The 27,314-nt window shown below is 40.7% G+C and overlaps 1 protein-coding gene across 5 annotated transcripts in view; it reads right to left on the bottom strand.

Annotated features, from left to right (window-relative positions):
• The window catches only part of FAM180A (family with sequence similarity 180 member A), a 99,846-nt gene extending 72,843 nt beyond the window's left edge, over positions 1-27,003 (bottom strand). The window contains exons 1-7 of one of the 5 annotated variants that reach the window (XM_075503613.1): positions 26,806-27,003; positions 25,394-25,488; positions 22,136-22,239; positions 20,788-21,156; positions 18,967-19,098; positions 14,395-14,553; positions 13,892-13,992 (exon numbers count right to left, since the gene is read on the bottom strand). In XM_075503613.1, coding sequence (XP_075359728.1) covers positions 13,892-13,922 — 31 coding nt within the window. In that variant the 5' untranslated portion in view covers positions 13,923-13,992; positions 14,395-14,553; positions 18,967-19,098; ... (2 more) ...; positions 25,394-25,488; positions 26,806-27,003. Of the gene's footprint in view, positions 1-13,891; positions 13,993-14,075; positions 14,191-14,394; positions 14,554-18,966; positions 19,166-20,787; positions 21,157-22,135; positions 22,240-25,102; positions 25,208-25,393; positions 25,489-26,803 lie in introns of those variants that run through there. The other 4 variants (XM_075503604.1, XM_075503621.1, XM_075503632.1 and 1 more) reach the window with 4 other exon arrangements.
• Positions 27,004-27,314: the final 311 nt, after the last annotated feature.

Here is a 27,314-nt window from a genome sequence, read left to right as displayed (position 1 = left end):
AGGGCAGGAAAGGTGGCTAAGGAAAGCGATGAAAGAAAAATGCCTGTCTTAGTCCAAGAGGGTGAGAATAGGTAAGACAAAAGAAATTGCAGGCCTGACTGATTTCTTCCCCGGACACCTGACATGAGAAGGAGTTGGCTACAGCCCAGTCTATAGGACTATTTCATAGTTTGACCCCAAGCCAAAAAGGCCTGTTGGGTGTCTGTGCTCCATTTGGTTTGCTGCCACAAACAAAGAATACAGCAGCCAGCAAACATCCAGCAACTGTTGACTTCCTCCTCTGCAGCAGCAGTAAGCTGTTTTATGGCTGCGTAAGCAGATGGGGGCTTTCTGGCATAAACATGGAGAGATACTGGAACTATGGAATAATATTTTCACTGTTTTGCCACACAAGCATATTTGGGGGCATATGGGGGACACGATCTAGTTATTCCTATGCCTGTGATCTATTAATTTATGCAACACCCGCTGAAATAAAGGGTGGAATTAATTTTACGTAGGTCTAGATGCTTGCCAGGTAGTCAACCTAAACTCTTTTTATATTTGCTGGACAGAAATTGACATTTTTAGTGGGCAAATAGTCTCGATCTGCTTAAATGTCCCCTTGAGTTTAAGTGAATTAGTCAGTGTCTTTTTCTCTCTCTCTCAGCCTCACAGGGAGGTTAGATAAAGAGCCCAGACATAAGTATCTGTGCTGTAAACAACTTAAATGAAATTCCACAAAAGCTCTCTGGACATGACAGAAACACGATGCATCCATAAGGGTTACTCCTGCAGCTATTGGTAGCCTTGTCTCCGTTGCTCGTGGGTGGAAGGGTTACAAGTAGTACTTGTCAGGAGGACTTTTCCTGGATCCTGGCAACAACAGCTACCAAAACAAGTTGGAGTTTAATGGACAATGCTTTCCAATCACTGGAATAAAAAAAACATCTTGGCTTGCTAAGCTTCTCCATTTTTTTTTTTTTGGCCTACAACAAGTCTTTATTTAGATTTGCTGTCACTATGAAGTCAGAATCTCAATGTTCTTGTTTACAAAGCTGAAGACACATTTAAAGGAGAAAAACAAACCCACTAACACTCATACTCAGAATATAGCTTAATCTCCTGATCCAGCTTGCTTTTATATCTTTTGGGGAGAGGGAGCAGCAGGAGAGCAGGTGTGCTGGACTCACATACAACTCCTATGCAAAAATATTATTTCTCCAGGTTACCACTTTAAAGAGTGAGATCTTATCCCAGTGTCTTCATTTCTATCTTCGAGGGGCATTCAGCTTACTCTTGAACGCAAATGTATTTCAAAGCATGTTTCAGCCCTCTCTCTCCCCTTGTTCATTCCCTAATTATGAGGTCTGGTGGTCTTTTAGGTGGCTGCCAGGCATCCAAGAGAAGGGTAATGAGATATCTTTACGTTTATTTGAGAGTGAATCTCTTATGAATAAAGGAGGACCTCAGAATACCAGGTTTTATATGCTGTTCTAGTTAATTTTTTCAGAAAGTCAGGCTAATTCCCATTATAAGCTCACATTATAACATTTTGCAAACTGTGTCACAAGAGTTTTCTTCCGTCACCAGCAGTTCCTGGTTACAGGTCAGCAGGGCTTTATATCGCTAACACGTGACATGTTAGTGTACACTGCTCTTCTGGAATCATCACATCACACAGGACCAGGCTAAATTCTTTATAAGTTCATTTGTAAAAATGCACGCATTCCATTTAGGCTTGAAAAAGTGCCTGAGAAAAATAAAGTCCCATAATGTCCAGAATGTAATTTTGTTCTATATTCATCTGCAAAGTTTTTTCCCCCTTTCCCTGAGGTGCAGGGAAGGATCTGCACAAGCGATCACTCTGTTTCTACTTCAGCATTTCGATTGCTGGGTTTTGTCCACCTCACGAATGGTGTCAATAGGGTCCCCTGTGTTTGATCATTAGAGAGGGAATGCATGTCCTTATCTGCATCCTACACTTTACTGTAAGTGTAGGCCTCGTCATCAGGCTGGAAGGGATGAATTCAGTAAGAACATCCTTTTCCTGATGTCAAGGAAAGAAAGGTCAGTGTCAGCAATTGCTGATTAAGTTTAGCAAAGTGAGGGAAGGAGATTAGCAAGGTTGAGCTTTGTCACCTCTCACTTTTTGGTTCAAGTCTTCAGTGAATAAAAAAATCATCTGTGCCTGATTAGAATTCATGTCTGTCAGAAGGTATTTCAAAGAGACAGTAACCTCTGCCTGGTTCAGGCTGAGGAAAGAGTTGAAAATCCACCTCTCTTTACAGCCAGTTCAGCAAAGACAAATGAACATTGATGAGATTGGAAGCTTATTTGTCTATAGAAAGTCAAGGAGAAACTTTTCCCTGGAATGTAATGACAGTCAAAGATTCTTAAGGAAGCTGTGGTTTTTGACTACCACTTCTCTATCACCTTCCATGAATAGCACATGAAAATGGTACAGAGAAAGCTTTCATTGAGGATGGCCAGAAGTCCAGGCTTTCTTTTATTTAATTTTATTTTGCCATCACCAGGGACAGAAGACTTGATTATTTCATTCAGGAAAGTGCCACACATTTTTTGAGGAGTGTGAAAAGTCAAGCAGATCCCTTAAAGAAATAAGGTTTATAAAGAGGGGAAAAAAAATACAGCAAATCTGTAAAAGTCAAGCTCATGCTGCATTTCTCATCATCAGTGGTATAACAGTAAATCTCAGAACAACATTTCTAGGGCAAATATGATATACGGGAAGAGTGGGAATGCAAGCAAGTCTATCTGCGATATTCTGCATGGTACTCAAGGGATTACACAGTAAATTGCACAGCATGAGAGACTGTTTCTGTTATGTTACTGTACCTACTTTTGTTAGGTATTGACTGATTGCAGAGTCAGTTCATTGTACAAGAAGAAGAGGAATTGGAAAAAAAGAGGCATTCTGGTTTTTTTGAGAGAGACCTCATTTTCTGTCTGGGGGTTCCAGAAATGTGAACAATCAAAGAAAAAGAGAAACTTGAAAAGAGCAAGACAACCTCTTAATTCAAGCTACTGTTGTAACATGTTAGTTATTTGCACATTTTTACTTACACCAATTGCAAAGTAGTCAGACCAAACCTCAGAGAATAAACTCTAAAGTATTTCTTATGGATGTTTTAACCTGGCTTAGAAGTAGTGCTGCAATATCTTACAAGCCATTTGATATAAGTGCATGAGAATACCATGTACAAAATGTAAGCAAGAAACAGATATTTCAGTGACCCGAGCTAGACTTTTCCTCCAAACAAGCCTATAGCTCTGGTGACACAAGGGTAGGTACTTCAATGTACCCAGCATATCTCATCTTAGAAGAGCTGCTGATGTGATTCTGTCTCATTAGGAGAGAAAAAAGTAGTCATGTTCTCTAGGGCAGAAGAAGCAGTGGTGAAGGAAGGAAAGATATTGACTGGTATTCACATTCATGAACTACTGGTTCCCATAAAAGCCACCTGGAAGGTATGTGCCGGGACTATTATTATCGTTGTCTTATTTCTGATTTTAGCCTGGAGCATTTCCCTATGCTCCTTGTAACCTGCGAGCAGAGCAGAGGTAGGAGCTACTTCTGCTGACAGTCAAAGCCTGTTTGACCAGCTCTAGGGACGAGTGACATGACCCAAACAGGAATCACAGAACAATCTCTGAGAAGTTTTGAAACCAGATCCTGACAAGAGATTCTGAGAACTAAAACTCTGGAAAAATAACTGCTTTTGTTTTTCCAATTTCTTTCTCCTGTTTCTCTGCCTGTGACTGTACTGTTGGACACAGAAAAGAGAAACTGATATAAAGTACATTATATTTCAAATGTTCATGGATACATAACTCAGGTAACAGGCTAGAATGGTTCACTATTTATCATTTGCCATGTCCAAATAGCTGAATCCATCCATTGTTAAACAACAGCTATGTAACAGGAGAGCTGCATGAACATTACCGTAAGTAAACACATCTCCATAGGCTTTAAAATGAGATTTTTTTTTAAATTTTTTTTTTCCTTTGGCAACACAAAAAAGGAAGAACTTCATACTGCATTGTAGAAATCTCTGCCTTTGGAAGTTCAGGAGGTCAAAGGTATATGCAGATTATGGAAACAATGAGACAAATTCACAGAAGAATATCAGTCTTTTCCTGTTCCTTCTCTCTGCTCTCCACCCTGGCAGGAACCTTAGCCTTCACTCTGGGAAGTCAAAAAGACTTCCTTTCAGAGAAGAAGAGGAAAAGAGCAAGCAATTCTTATCCTGAATGGCTCTCTACACTCAGCTGTCTGTGAAAGGATGTGCAACACTTCACTAGGTTGCAATTACATTACCTTAGAATTTCTACTTTGAATTAGACATAGTATATTTAAATCTAAACACAAACCTTTTGAACAGTATCTTTGAAAGTAATGAAAAAAATTAGTAATAGGGCAGTGCATGCCCTTTACTGGAGTTTTGTAATTCTTTGGAGTCCATTGTTCCCAAATGACCTATTTATCTGCTTTGAGCTAGGAATGTGTACAAGATGTGGCAGGGTGGTAGCCTGATGGGAATGCTGATCTCTGAGAGCAGAACTTATTTTCCTTTGAGCTAACAAGAGTATTTGTATCTGCCTGTCTCCATGACTCATGCAGTGATTGTAAGTTATTCCCCTCTGGGAGCCAGAGGCTACCAGCTCATCTGTTTTACCACAGGCAGTAACTCACTTGCACTCTCTGGAAAGCTTTTTTACATAAATAGCTCTGTTGACAAAGGTCCCATTTCAGGATTCTACATTGGTTTCAATGGGATATTTCATATTTAAAGTTCAATATTTGCTAAAGCACCTAGTAAAATAAGATTTAAAGAGAGAATGACTGTCCTCTTCATCATCATTTTGTTGCTGACTGCGCTCCTCCGCTGGTCCTCATGCCCCTAGAGATGCTATCTCAGCAATGCAATCAATAGACTTCCCTGCTTTCTTTTGTGGGTGATATGGACTCACCTACACAGAGCTCCATGTGCTGTTAGTAGAATGGCAAAGCAAGAGGAAAGCAGAGCAGACAGAGTTTCAAAGCTCAATCATTTCCTCATTTTTCTATTCTAGCAAATGACTGGTTTCAGCGACTGTTTCTGTAAGGCAGAAAAGGAGCCAGCACAGAGGGTTGTGGTTGTTGCATGGTTCACCCACATCAGCAGGAAATACAAGCACATCAGGCAGTGTAGCTCACTATGCTTTCTCTGACTGAGTCTGGTAGCAGACATTTAGAGTAAAACCAAGACAAACACAGAGGAAAGTTTTGTCTCTAAAGCCTTCCTGCTCTTGAAAATACCCCATTGGGACTGGAAGTTATACCTGCATTTTTAGTAAACCTTTGATGTTTTCTCCTGGAATGAGCTTCTAGGAGATACTTTGACCAATCCAAACTCCAGATACTCTGATTTACCCTACTTTGATAAAGCCTTTCCAGTGTACATAGAGTTGTGGGTAAGAGTGTAGAAACAGACAAGTCTTATTTAGCTGTGAACCAGTCAGGATAGGGATAATTTTGACTTCGTCTTAGCTCTCCAAAACCTAGGTGGCCTGGGCTCAGTCACAAATATCCATCAGTGGGGAGGGAAAATTGGCTCTCCTGGAGCACGCTTCCTTCTGTGACAGCAGCCCAGACAGCTGAGGTGCATCATTTCCCAAATGCATCCCTGGTCCTCTATGCACCGCCTGGAGCCCTAGACTGACTGGGTTAGCTGCCCAAGTGTTAAACAGCAAGGGTAAAGGGCAATTCGCCTCTCCCCCAGCACAAGGAGACCCTAAGTGACTATGAAGGAAAACATTTCCATTGATAGATTTCATGTACCTATAATTACTTTCCTGGCAGTTCTCTAGGTTCCTAATCCTTTTCTGCAGTGGTAAAAAGCATTTGGTCTGCTACTTAGATTAGAAGTTTGGTACATATGCAAACTGAATAGGATGTAAATCAGCACAGGATGCAGTTCTTCCAGATGAACAGCCCTGTGTAAATGTATGGAATTAATATAATCTTTGCTAACCCAGATTATTTATGTGGTAAATCATCTTGGACCCTACAATTTTATTTTAAAGACAAAAAAAACCCCACCACTTTTAAAATGAATTTTCATTTGAATCCACTTCTTTCAGTAAAAAGTTCCATTTGAAAGAATTACATGCAGAAATTTCTAGTTTGAGCCCATCCAGCTGTAGACTCCTTGTCATGCAAAGTTTTATGCATGACAGCATAAAGCAACAGCAAAACCTAATTCTTCATTACTGCTACACTTGTACTTAGTTTGTCTTCCAGTACAAATTTTAAAGCAAATGCCAAGCAATTTGTTGGGATGACACAAACAATACAAATGAACCTTAAGTGAGATGTTCTTTATCAGCTGCTAACAGCATCTATCCATTCTTCATCTCAGAAATTATGTAGGTAAAGGATTTCATGTGCTTAAGAAGCTTTTAGTACACCCATCCAACATGTATAGGGAATACAAAATCAGTCAAATTTAAAATAGAAGAAAAAAATAACATCCTATGAAAACCTGGGTTTACACCTCACAGACTATGGGGTTTTTAAACAGGAAATGAACAGATTTTCTTGGACCTTTTGGCAACTCCCTCAAAGTGAATTGAAAACAATCTAATTTAAACTCTCTGAACATTTCTGTGTTGCCAGCCAGATAAAAAAGTAGTGCAGCAGGATGCAACACCTGCAGATGTATTCCCACAAATTTGTGGTTCTCTTCCATGGAACAAACATTGCAAAATTGCTGCTACAGGTGTCCCACAAAATGCTTGCTTTCCCAGCTCCCTTGCCTGTTGTGAAGGGGTGTCAAGGGTTTCCACTCCACACCGCAGCCCAGGCTCAGCCTATTGCTGGGGGTAGGATTACACTGGTTTTGTCAGTGTAAAAGTAGTGTCAGCCACTAAAACTAGCAATGAAGAAACAGTATTCACCTCCCCACTGTCCTACTTGCTATGTGGGCACATAACAAGGCTTCAGACCTATAGAACAGCACCAAGTACCTTGGCCGTTCATAGCATGAGTGACAAGCACAGCAGCCTTTTTGCTTCGGATGGTCTGCAATCATAGAAAATTAGGGCTGTAAGGGACCTCAGTCTAAATAACTGGTTTATTCATCTGCCCCAAGGCAGGATTTACTGTACTACTGCAACAATGACAGATGTTTATCTAACTCTAATGTATTATTAAAAGCCACTGGTAATGGGCACACCACAACAATCAGACAAATTATTCCTATGTTTTGTTATACTTTTAGCAACATTTTTTAGCGATAAATTTTGCCAGAAGCTTTATCACCATCTTTCTCAGTGCAATTACAGTTACATTTAAACAGTCTTGTTAAGAAATCCCACTCATTCTCAGGAAACATAGTTTCATTTCCCTTTTATCACTTTTGGAAAATTTTAACTTTACTTCAGCAGGGCATGGAGATACCAGGAGGCTCTGTGGGGTTCCTCAACAGTCCTTTTTTCTTGTTTGGGAAGGAATTTGCCTTACAGAATACCAGAAGAGGGTGGCTGCTACTCTGAGTTATTAGTTTCAGTTATTTACTGATACATGTAGTTCTTTTTTTATTTTTAAGGTTTCCTGTGCAAAATATCTCAACTATTGTCAGGTAAAATGATTAAGTTACATGCTTCTACAGAAGAGAAGAGAAGCTTTAGAAAGGGGCTGGTATATCAAGCAGAAATCTACAACCAGTGTTAACACAGATGCCCAGTACCCTCAGTAGTAGAATACAGGCAAGAAACATACTCTTTGCAAAACCCTACCTGAGTAGCTGGCCTTTATGCTTCTGAAAGCCGATCCTACAACCCCAGGCACAGACAGAGTGCTTATTAATTGGGTGAAAACCTCTCTGTCTTTCTGGGGGACTTGTAGGAAGGGCATTGGAGAATTGTGTCCTTGTTGCTTCCTAACTGTTTTCTAGATAGCTTCCACCTGGAGCCCAGAGGATAGCCACCCCCCGCCCCACTGGCTTGCTGAGGAGCATGTATTGGCTCATTGGTACAAGATTTTTCTATATAGATAGTAGATCTGGGGAGAAAATTAAGGTAGTGTTTGGGCTAACCACACAGCAAAGGTATGTTTAGTGCAAGCCCTGACATTACTATACTTCATCGGATCCATTCAAGTGAATGAATGCCTTAAAGTTATAATTTTGTTTTATATCTGCTTTTATACCATATACCTGCTACAACTCATGAACTTGTCCCTGTAACAAACCTATAATATTTGACTTTATAACAGTTTAACCCTATAAAATTTGGCTTTCTAGGAGATGGAAGACAGTAATCAATGTAAAACAGACAATTCCAGGGGACACCATGATTTCACCTTCTGACTATGATGTTTTGTAGAGGCAATAGAAGAAGAAATGCCTTCTTTTAGGCTGTAATTCAAAAAGAAGTACCAAAGCACGTCAGAGCAGTGCGCTTTGTTTCCCTTCAAACCTCCCTTTGCAATTAAATACATTTTTATTTTAAGCATTCACCTCTTGCATTCAGAGAGTTGTTTATTCCCACTGCAGGGAAAAGGAGAAACATAAAGAAGAGATGGGAAATCAAGCAAAGATGTTATCTGCTGGGATCTGTGATGGCCAATGAAGTAATTAACAGCACAGCTGTTAGCAACCAGTTGGAGAGAGTTTGCAGTGACCCCTGCAATCAGAAGCGTAGACAAGGAAGGCAGGAAAGGCGGAGAAGCTAGAGGTTTTCAGCTGTCAGTGGAAAATAAATTGGTTGGTTCTACCCCTTTACACTAGGTTGTCGAGTAGGCACATCTCATGCTCCCCAGCCAGCCGTGCAGGCTGCAGGAAAACAATGATTTAGGGACTTCCCATTTTCCCCTCATCAAAATCTTAATCTTCAGAATAACATATTTGCTACAAAAGCCACAAGAAGGGAACAGAGAAAACAGCTGGTTAGAGACCCAGGCTGTCGGAAACCACCTGCATGAAAACATGCATACATGCACACTTCCTCATTTTTTATTCAGTACATGAAAAAACATTCATTGCCATTGGAAGTACAGTGTGACACATATTTTGATTAGTCTCCTGGGCCCAAAGGGTAAGGGAGGCACCACATTCTTAACACTGAACCCATTGATTAAATCTTGCATTCTGACCAAGAAAACTTGGTGGGAACAATAACTTATTAGGGATATAACCTTAATTAGAGTCAATCAAATGACACCGACCAGTGAAAGCCACAATTCTTTAGAGAATCCTGGTAGGAACTTAGACCGTCTTTGCTTGAGCTAGGACCAAGCTAGTCTGTCAAGGTGGCGTTTGCCGTGCTGTGTGCTGCCTTCCAGGAGCTGCCTTACCCCTGGAAGGCAAAGAGCTGACCACTGCAAACATAAAATTAATGGAAAAGGAAGCATTTAATGGTATCAAAACCACTCACAGAACAAGTACAGAAGCAGTGTCCTGTACATTCAAGTAAACCCTTATAGAGATCACTTTTCAGTATGAAACAAAGCTTTCCATGGAACAGCAAGAGTTGGGTGGGTTTGGAGAGATCAAAGGTGAAGGGCGTTAACCAGTTGTGATAGCTGGCAGTGTGAAGTGGGTATGTGCTTTTTACTAGGAACTGAACTGAAACTAGCATTTCCTTTAGTGAATCACTGAACTAGCCATAGGTTCAAAGAGGTTTACACAGAGGTAAAATGGTCTGAGTAGGTTAAAAGTCCTAGAGCTGTTACTTGGCCTTCAGCATCCCTGCCCACAAATGAAAGAGACTTGAAGAGGAAGAAAACTCTTATATAGCAAAGATTTTTAGTCTGCTGGATGACATTATTTCCACCTTAGGGTTTATACTAACTTTGTTTGCTTTGCTACCCTTTCTGCCAATCCTGCTAGACAGAAAAAATACCCAATGCAATAAAAATCCAGTCCTTTCCACTGTGCACTTAGGCATACAACTTAGTTATCTCCAGAGACAGGTATGAGACATGGAATATCTGAGCTCAGCACATGATAAGGGAGAGGGAGAGGAATATATATCTGTCCTTATTGGTGACTAATAGGAGGTGAAAGAAGAGAGGAAGCTGACTGTGACTTGAAAGTTGTGGATTTTTTCTGCCTTCCAGAAATAAAAGCCAAAAACTTTTGTTTACTTATTCTTTTACTATGCTAGTGAAGATGTGAAGAAAGATGATAAAAATGTAAACCGGTAAATAATTCAGAAGGAAAAGATTCCCAATCCAAGAAATAAAATTCATAGAGTTTTAAGACCAAAAGAGAAAACTGGGGTAATATAATCTGATCCCTACCATTACTCTCTCCTGTAACAGTTTTTGTTGAGGCTGAAGCAACTACATCCTTCCAAAAATCTCTGCAACCTTGATTTGAATATTTTTAGTTTGCAGGGTATCCATTCCAATCAGCAGATAATTTGTTTCAATGACCAATCATTCTCACCATTAAAATTGGTATGTTATCACCAGCCTGAACTTGCATAGATTTAACTCCCAGATATTGATTCTTATTACATCTCAATCCATAAAACTGAAGAACGCTAATTCTTATCAAATTCCGATTTCCACAGCAAAATCTTAATATATGGCTTGGCATCAAGTTTGGAGATATCTGTTATAGTGTTACAACGATGTTGGCTGCTATTCATTATGTTCCTGACTGGAAGAAAACTAAGAGATAAACGAGTGAGTAGGCAGTTTCTGTAGGTCAGTAGGAGCCAAACCCAAAAAATGTTCCAAGAAAAAAAAAGCAAAATGCTGGCAATTAACAATTCAAAGCGGCATTCCAGTTAGCTTTATCAAACAAAATAACTAATGCTCTGAGGCTGCCGAGGACTCTGGGTACTCACCATTAATCTATGAAGAAAGTCAGGTGCCTATCAGCCTTAGGAGCAACACCTCAAAGTGAAGGCTTCTGGGGTACAAGACTCCTTAGCCTGAAGCCAGCTGTCTAGGGAATGTAACCTACCCTCATTGGCATGCTGAATAGCTGGATAGCTGAGCACTGACAGCACTGACTTAGCTTAGAGGTAGTAATGAAATAGTTCCTGTCCTGCTTTCAGGCCTGGGTGAAACAAGAGATTGCCTGTCTGTTAAAGTACAAGAAAAGGGTTTTGAGTTACAGAAAAAAGGCTGAAAGGCAAGAGAAGCTGGTAAATGTTCATCACTTTTCTATGTCACGTAGCCTCGTTGTGTATCTAAATAAGTATTTGGGGTCCAAATTTCAGAGGCACTTTAAAAAAAATTATTGAGTAGGTAATCTAATGGGCAGCACTTGAAAAAGATCATGAACTATCTCCTATAGCCATTCCACAAAGTGAAATCTTAATAAAAAAACAGGCCACTGTATTAAACTTCTATCTATATTGTGTTAGATATTTCAGGTCAGGAAAAAGCAGTACAGTTTTTCTAAAGATTAGTTTTGCAGTAGAGTAAACATAAGTTCGGCTTACAAGTTGAGAGTTAACTGCACAGAATAAAACATAATGAATTTAAAATGAAGATCAATTAAATGTACTCTTACCCCAAAAAATCACTTTCAGCTTAAATAATAACAGCGCCAGATCTGATTGCGTATATAGCTGTATTCTTTGTCCAGTGTTGACAGTTCTTCAACTTTTATGGCAAGATGAATAACAATGAAGCTTTTCATTTATTCTCCAGATATAGGAATTGGGTAAATAGGGGAGCATACAACCTTTCCTGAAAATAATAGTAGATTTATTATATTACTAATTGAGAAGCAACAGTTGAAAACATTATCAAAGTGCATTTCAAGACTCAAAACATAAAGGACAAAAAGAAGCCTCAACTTACTGTTATAGAATAAATGAAAATAAAAAGAAAATATATAGTGGGCCTGACTCATGCCTGTCATGGGTGAGACAGAGCAAACAACAACCCATAGCAGATCGGGATACTGGCTTCTATTTAAGAAAAAATGAGATTACATCTTTTACCCTACCCAATTATTTCATACGCTCGCTTGCTGTCCCACCACCGCTATCTTCCCTAGGTCTTCACTTCTGTCCTCAGATGGGACATCGCTCCTGGCCTGGGAAGGTCAGGCTGCAAGTCAGGCTCGTTCCTGCTGTGCGGCTGCTTGCAGCTGTCACTCTCCAGTATTACCAGCCAAGGTTCCTGGGCATCCCCTGGCATTTGCCTCTATTGATCTCCCCCATTTCCAAGATCTTCCTCCAGCTGGGATGTTCAGACATTCACCCGCAACACGCAGACACACAAAATTATCCACTGCCTATCAGCATTCACAGGGGGTTTTTTTGCCTACTACAGCGACTATTTATTTAATGTTTGTGATTGGACATATTACTAAGCTACAAAAGAACCTCAGAGATTTTCAGAAGTATCTAATGGCCCTAAAAGTGTCCATGAATTTCCTGCGATGGAGACATTCTTCACCAGAAAGAACTGCCTCAACTTAACGAATCAATACTGGATGACTTGGAAAAAATTGAGAAACAGAACGGTGAAAAACTACCCAGAACAGATGATATTTATTCAAGAGTTTAAAGCACCTCAGCTATGGAAGTGCCATGACGTGTGATCTATAGCTTAGCACGGACGAAGTGCTAGAGGAATGAAAGGTGGCAGCATGGCACCAATCTGTCACAAGGGCTCCCTGCCTCTGGTGAAAATCACAGAAAAAAATTCCTAACCTCCATAAGAGGCAATGATAGAAACAAAGAAGAGAAAGAATAGTAAATATGATACATATATCAACATGACTTTTGTTCAGGGAAGTCATCCATCATATGGACAGAATCAATGCTCAAGTGGTCAGTTTGTCACCTTCCAAAAAAGGTAGCAACAGTGCTCCTTATCGAAAGCCCTTCAGCCCTCTCAGTTTGGAAGGAAAGATTCCCTCAAGGACTAATAACTGCTTACAAGGTAGGAAAGAGAGCACTGAACTATTTACAGTCAGTTTTCACAGCGGAAAGGCAGTTGTCATGATCCTCCTAGGTTCAGTGCTGGGATCTGTATTCTTCAACATATAAATATATAACATGAAAAAGACTAAAAAATGACGTGACAAAGTTTTCAGAGGATACAACAGTTTCTGGATACTGAGATCTAGTGTGGCCTACATTGCATGATGTTTAATGACCGAGCATAACATGGCCAATGAAACTCAAGGACAATGAATGTAAAGTAATGCACATGTGGAAAAAAAATATCCCAACCCCCACAACTCTGTACAGACTTGTTGATAAATTGTAAATTAGTTACTTTCATTCAGGAAAGAGCTCTTCCACCCACTGTAAATGCTTCTCTGGAAAGATCGGCTGGATTTTCCAGTAGATGTCAAACAGGCAGAAATAGATGGTTTAGCCAAATAAATGTCTCACTGCTGACACAACTGGGAGGCCTCACTCCCTCCTACCCCCGCTTCTTAGTTCTTTCCTTCATTCCTCCTCCTGTCCAGCCTTCCCTGCTCCTTCCTCCCACATCCACTGATCCCAAGTGCACGACCCCTCCGTCCGGCTCTGCGACCTGACTGATCATAAGGCAAGCCAGCTCAACTCACCAAAGACAAAAGCACTTCTTTTTATTATTATTTAAGTGACTTTTCTGCCATTTCAGTGAATTGGTTTCCTGTGTGTCTGGATAAGCACCAGAAATGCACAGGCAAGCTGGGGTTTATGAATCCAGGAGCTGGGGTTGCAGAAGCCGAAAGAAAGAGCAGGACCTTTCCCTCTCGGCAGTAGCGAGCTGTTATCTTGGCTCAAGCTGTATTATGAAACCATAAGCTGGTGCTCATTTTTAAGCATCTGCTACTGGCCCTGAACAGCAAATTACCTAAATTAATCTTTATTCTGATGCTGCACTGACATTCTTATATTCAATGAATCAGACTTTAAAAGCAATATGGATAGTTACCTTCAAGCAGTGTAGATAATTCTGTGAACATTGTCCCAGAACTTCAGTAGTCTTCTCTCATTAAGTAATCATTAAGGTAATAGATCTTCCAGCTCTCCTCCCTGTTTAACAAATCATGAAGAAATTTAACTACAGGAGTCTATAATAAACTTTATATATATGCACAGATATTCTTGGATCTCACAATTCTTTCCTTGCTTTAAAGTGGAATACATCCCTCTTTATTGGATTTCTTTCCTCAGCACAGAAATAAACATGTTGCTATAGCCCCAGCAGAAATGTTACAGCTGAACTCGTTCTGCCATTTTGGAAATAAAATGATTTCATTATTGCAAAGTCCCACTTATTGCAAAACTTGTCAAAGAATGAAATGCTTTAGGGATTAATTACATGCTCTGAGTCACACTTTTATAAAGCTACCACAAAATGGCATCCAAGGAGTATTCAGAGATGAATCCATTTTAACTTTTGAAATCTTACAGCCTGAAAACAGATAACTCTACTTGGAGACAGTCTTGATCTGGGCTATGTCTCTGCCCTAACTTGATGTGTCAAATCCAAACATGGAAATATGGTGGCCAATCAGTCAAAAAGCTCCTCAACTTGCGATGAAGACAAGGTCAGCAAAAGAATGTGTCGTTCACAGATGTTACCTTTTTTTTCTTCAGGACATACAAATGCAGCAAAAACCAGCACAAACTTGAATGTTAAAACTGAAGAAAGCCCGAGAAATAAAGAGTCTCTGCTCACACAAACTCATGTTTCTAAGAATAAGCCATCCTGCATTACTGTTACTGTGATAGACTGTAAAACTCACAGGGTCCACACACAGGGCAGCTAATGAAGCACAAGAAATGGGAACATATCCAAGACTGAGATTTTTGATTGCTTACTTTCTAAAGAAAAATGAAACATTTAGCAGATGTGTTAGCTTGTCTGTTATTAATTAACACATTTTAAAGTCAATCAAATTTGGCCCACATTACAAATATTGGCTTTGGTAACTTTGTGCTTGTGTGTGATTTTTGTACCATTTCTTTGCTGTAGAATAGCTATAACCATACTGATCAAAACATCAAGAAGCTATATGTATGTGCTTGCTGATATAGCTTGGCATAGCACTGGCCAAAAACATTTTAAGCTGTGTCACACTTCTCTTCCAGCAGCATAGCTGTATCTAGGTTAAGTGCAAATATAGCAAGGCCTATATACACCAATTGATTTTTGTGCGAACAGGAGGTCAGTGAAGTCAGAATGCCAGCCTGTCTTAGATGGGAAGCTGCTGGTATTTAAATGAACATTACAATTCACTGTGGTAGCCCTTAGAGAAAAATAACAGCCATAGCCAGCTAACAGATTTGTTAAACATTCTTCATCTTCCTGGTCTAAGGGGAACTATGGAAGTACATTAGTATAAATATTTGTATTTAATATATTACATCATCCTGGAAAAATTGTCATGAATAAATACAAATCCAAGCACAAACTCTATTCTTCTAGCTTATAGTGAGAAAAACACACAATCCTCTATTCTCCTTTTCAAATATCCTCACCCTGCAGAAGCACAGGCAGCCAGCTTGCAAAGCCACGGTAAATCGCTGTTAGAAAATATGCGGGAGGGAGGCAGCTCCCTACCAGCGCCTGGTGCACATGGCCAGAACTGGGACGGGGCAGCTCTGCCTTGGCTCCCACCTTCTGTTTGACCTTGGGCCTTTCTCCAGCCTCTGTTTGCTCTCCTGTCTTCTGTTTCTCTTCAGTATGTAAGGTATACGATCAAAGGTGCAGAAGTTAAGCACAAAGATTCCTCTGAAAGTCCATTTGGGCATTTAGTCCCATGAAACTGAAAAGTTAATTTTGGGTCAAGGATTCGCAGATTCACAACCAGGCACTGCCTAGGGTAAACCCAGCCTTAAAATGACTTGTGAAAGCCCTAGAAAACAGTTTGTGTAGCAGCATAGCATTGCTTAAGACAGATAAGTGATTTAATTCTCAGTTTGCAGTTAATTCTTCATTTAATGAGACTTTGCAAATTAGAACTTTAAAAAAGGGCATCTGTGTAATCTGGCAGTTCAGCATATGGATGTCGGGGGAAGGAAAGCTATTTTATATGTCTATAAAAGCTGATACCAGAAGTTGATGGTTATGAAATGTGTGTCTGAATTGTTGGTCTAAACAGAGCAGAAGCCGTTGGTCTGATGGTGGGTTGCACGGGGGCTGTATCCAGAAGTGAGTGGGAAGATTCAGTGCCCAACTTCAGCACTGAGATATCACAACTGCTGTGAAGCAGGAGGGATTGGACTGATCAAAGGACAACACCAGACAACAGCTGGAGAGAAATTGTTGCCCACTGATACAGAAAACATTGCTTCTTCCCTCCCAACACCTTAAGGGACATACAATAATCATTCTTCTGGCCTATGGAAGCCTGGAGGGAAAGAATGATCCTCTGTGTGTTTTTTAATAGCAGTGGTGGTGTAGCTGTGATGGCCAGAGAAAGTGAGGCTTGGAGCAGAGCACAGCATCTTGGAGCATCATTCACCAGAGCAGATATAAAACATTTTCAAGCACAGAGTCACCTGCAGGGTCTTAGAACCTGACAGCACATCTGATTTTGCCAAATATATCAGCAAGGCTAGTGAAAGATGCTGCCTCTCCCTACCGACCTTGCTTTCCCAGAAATACTGTTCCGTAGTTATCTACCATAAGGAGTTACAACACAATGAAATTATCGAAAGAGTGAGGCCTGGGGAAGTTCCTGTACCACTAGTGAATAGCACAAGAGAAAGATAATAACTGCTGATGGACACACTAACTTTTCCCGTCTTAGCAGTGTTTAAGGAACACATCTTTTACAGTTTCACTTCCTCATTTACCACTGGATTCAGTGGATGTGACCCAAGTTTGACAGAAAGAATAATTTTACTTAGTATAAAGCAGACGTGAATGTCAGAAGGAAGAGAAATGTATTCTTAAATGAAATAAGAGACCCCAGTCAGTGCTAAGCTAAGCAGCCCCTCTCTTTGGATGTCGCTAGCGTTATGGCAGTTTGTCATGTGAATATGATTCTTCTCCTTTCTCCAGACAGTGCCTTACAAAACTAATTCAAGAATACAGTGATTAATACTAACAGCAGTCATTATAATTCTTCTGTGAAAGCAGCCACACAACATTTACCACATTGGCTGAATGAATTGACTTCCCACTGGGGCAGGGAGACCAATGACTGAGATCAGAAAGTAAACCTAGGATGCTAGCAAGCCAACAAGGGGACGAAAATATTAGAAGAAAAAAAAAGTTAAAAAGCAAATAATTAGTATATGGACAATCAAAACCAGTTTGCCTGTTTTATTGCCTGCTGATCCTTTTTCTTTCCAACCAATGCAAGAGGCCACATGCTACGCCAGTGCAGATGTATCGCACTCAGGAGTATGTTTATTCCTTTGATCACAGCCCTTTCTCGTTGAAATGCATGCTACGAAGTTGGCTCTGACAAACCTCTGAAAAAGCCCTCCCTAAACAAGCACAATGTGATAAGAAACCAAATTCAGTTCTCCTTTATGACTGATTTTCCTTCAAACTCTATCATCTTTGAAGGAGATATCGGAGTAGCTAGTTACTTGCTAATCTCAAGCACCTTCTGAAAGTAGACTCTAAAACTTGTATTTCCAAAACAGTCCTAATCTCTGAAAACTGCTATCAAAAACTGCAGTAAAACAGCTATCCATCCATTCTCAGCTCTTGTCACAGTAACTCAGAAAGATATATAGCCATGCTGACATGTGTTGAAAGAGCCAGATTTCAAAGAAGGCCATCTGCATGCAAAACTTGTTCTGTTTTCATTGTCTGAAATAAACGCCTACTTCTATTTTCTTAGCTGTTTTGTGTGTGCGCCTATGTGTGGCTTGTAACAGCACTTGCTTGAAATGCGCCTAGAAGAGAAGATATCTCAAGCATAAGGCTGGAATAATGCCACTGAGCATATCCACCCCTTTTGCCCCAAAAGGCAAACTTCTTAACAAGGTGGTCATTGCCAGGAAAGCGTCATATTTGAGGACTTGGTATTTTTTGTACATTAAAATAGAGACATTTATAAGCTTTTATATCCTGATTTCATCCATTTTCTGTTCCCTCTCTTCTGCTTCTATCTTGTCTGCTGTTCTTATGCCTCTTCCTTTTTGTTCCATACAAGACTAGTATTTCCTGACTATTTTCTCTGGATCTCTTGAGCTGAATCTGCTTCTAAAATATTCTGAATATAATTTATTCTGAAAATAATTTATCTATAATTTTGAATTCTACCCTTGAATCTAGTTCTTGATGCTGGCACAGAAGATCTCGAAATCCCTGTTTCAAAGAAATAGGGATAGGTGGAAGAGTTATAAAAAATATTGGCAAAACAATTTCTGTTCTCTGTAAGGAAGGGGGCTGCTGCAGAGAAGCAGGAATTGCCATTTTAAGGGACAACTTGCATTGTATTTTTGGTAAGAAAAGGAACCACAGCTGTCATAGCATGACTGCACTAACTTCAAAGCAAGCCAAAAGCTGAATTATTATAATTTAGTCCCACAAAAAATGCATTTCAGAATCATCCTCACTGTGGACGACCCAGATGTCCTATGTCCCTTCCCTGAAAAAATACAAGTGCTCTACTATTAGTAAAGGGCAGCAGCATCAGCTTCTAACAGAACTGGGAGAGGATTGCTGGCAGGGCTAGCAAGGTAGTGTCTGTAGCTGAACACATTTGCTAGCTCATCAGCGAGCCTGGCCAGGACTTGCATAGCTTTTGGGACTCGCAGCCTGAAGGGACAACCTCCATAAAGTTGCAACAACAAAGCTGTTCTGTGCTTATTTAAGCAAAACTCTTCCTCTGAGGCAGAGTCTGAGAGCTCCCCATGGAAAACTTATTTACATGTTTGAGTGATACGTCACTCAGTTATGTGAACATTTCTCAGGACTGTAAATCTGGTAGCTAGTCTAAATCTGTGACCCCACTGTGGCTTTTTAGCTTCTTCCCTGTTATAGGCAGAGAAAAATTTAAATAGATAAACCCTATTAAAAATGACTATTTTTCTTACAGTTGAAGAAAAAACAGTAGCAAGTTGAGCTGTAATTTTTCATCCAGATGGTGGAGAAGTTTGTGACTGTTTTTAGCTCTTGGACCACAGACCATAGGCTTTGAAGACTTGCAGTCCCACGCACCTCTCTCTCTGAAAAATGAAGAAAAAAAATAATTGTTGTTCTGTCTTCTAGTCAACAAGGCTGGCTTTGGTCATCAAAGCAGTGCAAGTCTATGAGACAGCTCAAGTCCCGTCTATTAGAGACTTGGGGAATCAATGGAAAGACTTTTAATATCAAGTGGTATGGAAAAGAAAGCCAATGTATCCATTAAAGCATAGGACTCATCTTACAGGAAAGGTCTCTGGACACCTGTGCTATACGTACCTTATGCTGTATTGGAGTGGGAGACTGACACACCTGTACGGGATTTATGGGAGAGGAATTGCATGGGGTAAGAGAACAATTGTGGCAGTTTATCAGCAGCAGTATTCTGCAGAAATGCACTTTTAGCAAAAGGATAGGAGCAGGCTCTTCCCCCCACGCCCTTTGCAGGAACAAAGTTTTAAAAAAATTTTCTTTTTCTTGTGTGACTAAAATGGAAACCTGGACAGCTGTGACTCAAATGCAGGCTCAGAGGTGTGGTTCACAAACGAGTGCTGTGGTCCTCCGTGCTGCAAGAGCAAAGAATGTCTGGCTGCAGCAAGAGCAAGCACTAACACTGCACAGTGCAACAAGACTGCACCAGCTGCCTTCTTGTGCATGGAGACGTTTTTAGGCTGGAGTCCTTTTGGTAGAAACCCTCAATAGCTCCAAAATGCTGAAGGAGTTACATAGACCCTTTGTGGGACTGTACAAACACCTCTATGGACCTTGCTGAAAATGCTTTCCTGTGGAAGCAGATTTCTCCTTGTACTTCAGAACAAACACAGAGGACAACGAGCCCTACACGAAGCCATTAGCATTCAGTGCTGGGCCCTACCTCTGCTCTGGAGTTCAGGGGGGAAGATCATGCACTTTTCTTATTGCTGATGACTTGTTTCCAGCAGAGCTACTGCTGTTGATAAATTACTCAATACCATTGTCCCAGCCCCCAGGCTGCGTATCTCTACTCGGGGCTCCTTCTCTCCCCGTAAAGGTGCAGCCTCAGGGACACGGGGCAGGAGAGCTGACAAAATGATCAGATTCCCGCAAGACGGGGGAGAGCAGGTGGAATTGTAAACAGCAGCAGACACAGAGAGGAGACATAAAGACGTGAACAAGTAGCTTTTGTTTCCAGCTACTAGCAGTGTCAAGTTATGCTGGCAAGACCAAAATTACAGCAAAGGCAGACTATATCAGAGGGAATCCGTTATTACTGGAGAGAAGAGGGACTGGCACCAGCAGCCTGCAAGCACTTCTGTGAGGTAACCGAGGGTCGGCCGGTGCCAGATTTCACCTGGTGACTTGACTGGAGAGAGAGACAGAGGGTGACAAAAGCAGAGTGAAAGCAGCAGAGCAAAGCCAGGAGGCTGAGGCATGCCCTCGCCAGAGCCCTCCTCGGGCACTCGGCTGTAGCTCTCTGGGGCCTGGCTTCCCTCCGTTTCTGCCTTGCTGCATTTTTGTCCTCCACTTATTCACAAAAAAGCAGCAGGTGTTTAGCGAGGAAGAAGCAGTAATCCCTGGAGAACATAATCAAATATAGAGATATGAAGAGCAGTCCTGAAAAAAATAAAGAGAAAGAAAGAATGAAGGAGGTAAAGAGACTGAAAGGGAGAGGTGAGGGGAGGAATAAAAACACCTCAAAATCCAAAGCATCTGTTCATCCAGAAAAGCATACATCGTCTTGTGTCTGTACATACCCAGCTCTCCCCCGGGAGGTACAACGATATAACTCCCAGCTCTGTCCTTGGCAAATCACTTTATTTTGCTATGTCTCTGTCTGCTATCAGGAGATGGCTGCTGGCATACTTCATGCGTCATGGGATTTGATTTGCCTGGTCAGGCTCTCAACTTTCAGGCGCTGGGACACCCACATTCTCATTCTGCTCATGAGCCATGTCTAGCAACAGTCGGGGGCCCCCTGCCTCCACGACAGCCCCCAGGAGCTACTGTAACTAAGTCAGTGTGTGTGTTGGCTTGAAAGTTCTGGTTCCCTTTAGCAGCAGCAGCAGCAGCAAGTCCAGCAGCTGCGGCAGTGGGATGTCGCTGAGGCTGAGGATCCTCTGAAGCTGTTAATACCAAAGCAGAGGAGAAAACATGTTTAGGCATAAATGAACTTTCATCTTCACAAGTTCTTAGCAGGGAAGGAAGGAAGAAGAATGAACAAGCAGATCAGCATCAACTGAAGTGGATGAGGTATTAAGATCTTCTGAGGACATGCAGATCTAGGCCCCAAAAAAATGTCTGGGGTACCAAAAAGTAACTTTGTGGTGCTCCCAGAGCAGACCTCGGAACTAGGTGCCCAGACTTCTTGTACAGGCCCTGGCGAGCTCAGTAGCTCTCTGTAATTCTTTTCTTTAAGGCACTGTGAAGAGGAGGTTAGTATCATTATTCCCAGTTTACAGATGAAGAAACTGAGGCACAAGGAGGAGAGATGACCGGGCCAAATATGCAGCCTGATCCAGCTACAAGCTCACTCAAGCTGCTTCTATTCTCTTGTGCAAACAAAGGAGAGAACCATGCTGTTCAGAGTTAGGCATGCACAACCCAAACTCCCTTTAGTTGGTTCATCAGCAACAAAAATGGCAGTGTCATCAGTACTGCTAATATTTCCTGAAAGCTATGGTTTGAAGGGATAGGTAAAATGTTTTCTAAAATCAACTGAGTTCATTAAGAAAGGGAAAAAAAAAAGATCTGGGACATACAAATTTCCAACTAGGTCAAAAAGAGACAGAGCTAATGCTTCTACATTAGCTGAGAAGGGGCGGAGTACAATCCTGCTAAGAGATAGTCTTGTTATGATATTTAATTTAACAATGTCAAAGAGAAATGGAAGGTAAGGTGTTTTCATTTAGTCCATCGTTTTATTCTGCAGCAATGCTACAAACACAGGAATTCCCAGGCTTGTACTGATCTCCCTGCAGAGTTGTGGCTTAGAGGTTAGAGATGGAGAGCTTAGAGACGGAGGGCTGCTTGGTGCAAACTGCTCTTTCACCAGATTCTGGGTGTTGCTGGTCTCTATTGTACTGGTTGTTTGGTTTCACCTACCTCTTATCAGAGGAGCGTTATCTACTCTGGCAGTATATGTAGATGTATAAACAGGATCAGAGCTTTCAAAAATAGTGTTCTTAATTATTTTTCAGGTATGCAAGCTGAAAAATACAGACACATTTCTGACTTCTAGTGCAAGTCAGCTGATTCAGAACTAGAGACAGGCTTTAATTAGAACATTTAACCTTCAAAAACACCATTATATCAATGTCATATCATTGCCCTAGGATATTTCCCAGAATGACATGTGTTTTTTAAGTTACATATATATATCTATATATATACACACACACACACTTTTTTTCTTAGAAGGGGTTCGCTATCTACACACTGTATATATGCCAGGAAAAGCACTCATTAGTGAAGATGCAAATGCTGAAAAATGAGTGGAAAATGAGGATGACGTTGCTAGGGCTCCACTGCTTAAAGCCAAGCTGGAAGAAGGATATCAGTTTCCAGGTAATGCTAATGGTGCAGAAGAGGGTGTCTCACGTGAAAGGACTCTGGGGACCAGCAGCAGTGGCTATGAGCGTTGGAGAGGCAATGAGGTTGGCTCTTCTAAAACCTCTCGACCTAAATCACAATTGTTTTAATGCCTGTAACAGATTCTGCAGTCGGGACAGGAACGAACAACCTACTCACTGTTAACATCCCCTGAAGGTAATAGTGCAAACAACTCATTTTAATGTGGTTTCGCCTATAAACGTATAACGTTGGACCAGGATGTTACATACACAACATTACTCCCACAGAGAGATGTTGTGATATTGACATGCTAATTCTGGTGTCCTGCCAGCGAGGTGCTGAATCCATTTTTTAGGAAAACAAAAGAAGAGGTAACTGCACAATATGCAAAGGCTTTTGTAATTTTCTTCAAAGGCTGAAGAATCCCCAGGGTTTTATTTAAGCAGGGAGACAATGGGCAAAGCCATTTGAAATGCACAGAGGTATTAGTGCAGAATGGGAAATGAACTAACAGTAGCTATAGGTCAGTGAAGGTTGCAACAGAAAAAAAAAGGAAAACCCAGATAATTATCCTTTCTTTCCTAATTAACCCTTGCTTTCAGTTTCTGCCCAGCTTTCCAGCCCTGAGGGAGAATGTGTTTGCAAGACATATGCCAGGTGATCCAGTTCAAGGTGTCCCATCCCTTCTGAAGCACAAGCAAATTGCCTGAACTTGAGAATAAGTTGGCAACTACAACAAAATCTGCTGTCACTTGTTATTTTTAGATCAAGGGAACGAGATATGTGACCACAAAGGAAACCCCACCTGCACGCTTCACTTCTAAGGCTGAGTGCACTTTTTTTCTCTTAAAAGGCACCACTCCCCTATGTAAGATAATTTTCACAGGCTTTCAGAAAGTCAAGCTGCCCTCTGCAAGCCTGTGCAAACTCTCTACTGAGTAATACTGAAACTTAAGTTTAGAAGCTAGCTCTTGCTGGTCTTCATAAAAGACAACCTGTATAACTGTGCTTTTCTATGCTTCTTAACTGACCTCTGTTTTTCTCTTTCCTTTAAATGGTCCTATCCAGCCAAATCACTGAGTTTTTTACTTACATGGAAGAGAAATTCTTGTCTGGCATTCTCTAAAAAACACCAAAGCCTTCTCCAGAAAGAGTAACAGGCAAATGTGACTCATAATTTACCAAATCCATATTAGGGAGGAACCAGCTATCCCGCAGGAAAAGGGGCAGTCATAGGCTGATCTAATCCCTACTAATATCAGCCAGTGCATAAAATCTTCCAGCACCACCAGAGGTAGATTCTGAATCAGGAGAAAAAGGGGTTTTCATGTGGCACCCAGTCCCTGACTTCATAACATGGAAATAATTCTTACATGTCACAGAACATCAGAAGCACATGAAGCAATTAATGCTATGAGCTCTTTACAGCTGTCCACTTCTCAATCATTCCTCCTAGCCAAAGCCTCCTGGAAAAATTTAAATTTCTTTGCCATAGCTCAGACACGTATTCTATAGAGCAGAAAGAATGATGGGAAAATTAAATCCATGCATTAGACTAAAGTGTTTCCCTGCTCAAGGAAGATGTGTTACATCCACAGCAGAAGAACAAGCAATTGATCATTGTGTGTCACAGGACAGGATGGGGCTGCTGAATTAGTATTGAGCTGGAGTGTTTCTTCTCCTGCTAGGAAGCAAAGCTGCATTTCACAGATGTCGTTCATAATGAGAGACAAGATTTGTATTCATTTGCAGGTCAGGTCTTTAATGGGATTCACTTTCCTGGTCTGTAAGTCACAATGAAATGACTAAAGCTCTCCAGCAGCCAGTACATTAGCTCCCCAGCCACAGACCTTCCAAACGTCAAATGCAAAGTGCGTAGCAAAGCACCCTCTTGCTTTCCCTCATCATCACTGATTCACTTGGGATATGGCACATACTGTCACCCACAGAGCCATGAAAAGTGTGGAATCTGTGACCGGAAAGAGCTGCTGCAGAGCTGGGATGCTGCCAGAGGGTCTGTGTCTTTGAAGAGAAAAGTGGTCCACTTGCCTGAAATCTTCACTAGAGAAATAAATGATGTAATTCAAAATGTTGTTCAAGGGAAGGCCTTTCCTAAGACTAAGGCCCTCTTTGCAAGTAAGAGTTTGTTGCAAAATAAAATGAGATAAAAAACATAAAAAGTGAAAAAACCCAACCCTGAACTAGATCATGCAGCTGTGGTTGTCTGACCTAGTACAGGACTTGGTGTTAGAGAGCTGTTAGTTCTCCAAGTGCTCCAAACTGATTATTTTAGGCAAAACTACAAAATAATACAATAGGAAGCTGAATTCAAGTTGCACTTTAATCCTTATCTTTCCTAATTTTTGAGTGCTTTAACAATATTCTTTAGTGCTATGTTTAGAGGCTCTGATTGAGTATCTAAATGTCCTGCCTGTTTGCTGAATCCAATTATAGCCTGCAACCGTTTTAATAATAGTACTTAAATAATTAATTTCACACCTGCATGGAGGCTTCACATGATCCATTTTGGAGCTGTCACTCAGAGTCACACAGTCCAACCCACTCCTTTGCAACAGCCCTGGTGTCTTGGCCAACGGTGTTGCCTGGCGTCCTCCCCAAAAAGTCAAGAGTTTTCATGGGCTCAGATGCTCAGCAGCTTTATAGTCTTCTCCCTGATCTGTCACACAAGCACCAGTGTCTGACCAGAGAAGGGAGCAGGACTAGGCAACTTGGGACAGGGAAAGCAGCAGAATTGTTGGAGCCCTAAACAAGGCTATTTTAAGGTTTTACCTTAGAAAGTTCTGCCTCCTTCCATTTCAGTGTTTCATGATGCATCCTGAAGCTCCTAGGCATGACTGACCCATGGAAAGGGACATCCAGGTTACCTAAAATGTTTTGAAACTGGCTTTTAAGTCATTCACAAACATTTAATATTGTAACTGGTGACAATGGCTGCACTCAAAAGGAGCTTTATCCACTATTCCAAAAAGCAAAGCAAGGAGACAGCAAAATTAAGCTGGTTAATTTTTCAATAATGTTTTTTGGCATAGCTGTTTGCTCCTGTGCTGCTTATTTCTAGTGTTGGCTGAAATAAGTAGTACTGAAATACATACAAAATAAGCTACACTATTTCTAGCCAAGCCAAAAATACCTGGAAACCGAAGCTTACCAAGCAACACTGCTCTCAGTAAATTCAGATGAAGATTAAAATCAGATTCAGCTTTTGCGAACCTTACTCAAATGAAATATCCAAACCTAACAAAGTTTACTCATTGTCAGATATTCTACTCAAAACCATGGCAGTGGTGAAAATTCATGAAAAGACAACCCAAGATCCACCTTACATAGAAAAATAGCTGGCACTGCAAATATAGAGATTCCTCTCCAGATCAAAATATGAGTTGCTTTAAATGTAAATTATTAATAGAGCTCATGTAGTTTTTCACACAGCTAAGAGAGTTGTAGAAATAAAGTAAAATCTTAAAGTCAGTTTTTGTTTTCCTTGTTTTGGTGACCATGGGTGTAAGATCTCTCACACTTTGGGAAGTAATCCAGACTTCTTTTACCTACAGGAATAAAAATAATTAACAGAACATAATATGTTCTGGGGAAATAATGACAATAATAACAACAACAACAACGGTTTTTTCAATACTGTGTCTTTTTAAAAGCAAGAAATCCTAAAGCTTTGAGGTATTCTACGATTTCCTCTTGCCTTCCCCCCTCCCCACTTGTTTCTTTTAATCTTCGTTATATCAAAAATGTCCATTTCAGCAGGTAGGACAATTTACCTTCCCGCTAAAGCCTCTTAACCAAGTGAACTTTTTGCCCTTGAGGTATAGGAGGTCCCTTCTTCAGTTTCAGTCTTATTTGAGGTCTTTTAATGTCCCCACAGAGGCCTTCTGCAAAAGCAAACTAAATGTGTCCAAGCTAACAGGAAGCAAAAAACCTAGGTTGGGATAAACAAGGTACCTATGGTACCTTTGAGATTTTCTCTGTGTGTTTTTAAGAGGGATCTCTAAAAATGAAAAGGGAATATGTCATAATAACTAAAAGAGAGAACTTTCACTTCAGAGCCATCAGACATTTAATATTACAGCATTAACTACGCATTATGAGGATGTATGGAATGGTTCAATAAATAATGAAATAACTTCTCAAGATACCAAACTAAGAGTACTGGAAAAAACATTCTCTTACACAGATCAACCGCTGACTGACAAGTCTGCTGTTGAAGGCCAAAATGCTCTCAGCTCACTGAAGACTGTATGTGTGTATCTAGGGTCTCATAACCATTTTTCCCAGGTTATGGGAAATGGGTTTCCCATTTTTCTCTTTTCCTCTCCTTTTTTTTCCATCTCTCCATTGATCCTCATCTCCTTTGACAGCCTCAGAATGAAGAAATCGGTAATAAAAATGACACTGACAGCTAGATGATTCGGATCATTCACTGTGTATCATGCATGGCATGGAACATGTACACTAAAAAGCTGCATTTTATCACATCAAGAGATTATAGTTGTCACAGGCAAGTACAGCACAGAAGATCATTATTCTAGGAAGGAATATGTTACAGAAATGATGCTGTTATGTGTTGAAACAAGTGTTTCATGTGTTATCAGTTGACAAGCAAGGTGAGAAGATGCTTAAAATTAAGTACAGTTAAAAGTCTTGCAGAGTCAAAGCTTTATTGTGTTTCCAGGCATTCCTA

The sequence above is a fragment of the Mycteria americana genome, chromosome 1, assembly GCF_035582795.1.
Source record: "Mycteria americana isolate JAX WOST 10 ecotype Jacksonville Zoo and Gardens chromosome 1, USCA_MyAme_1.0, whole genome shotgun sequence".
NCBI classification, from domain to species: Eukaryota; Metazoa; Chordata; class Aves; order Ciconiiformes; family Ciconiidae; genus Mycteria; species Mycteria americana.
Note: the sequence above shows the minus strand (reverse complement) of the source record. Positions and strands in the feature narration are given on the sequence as shown.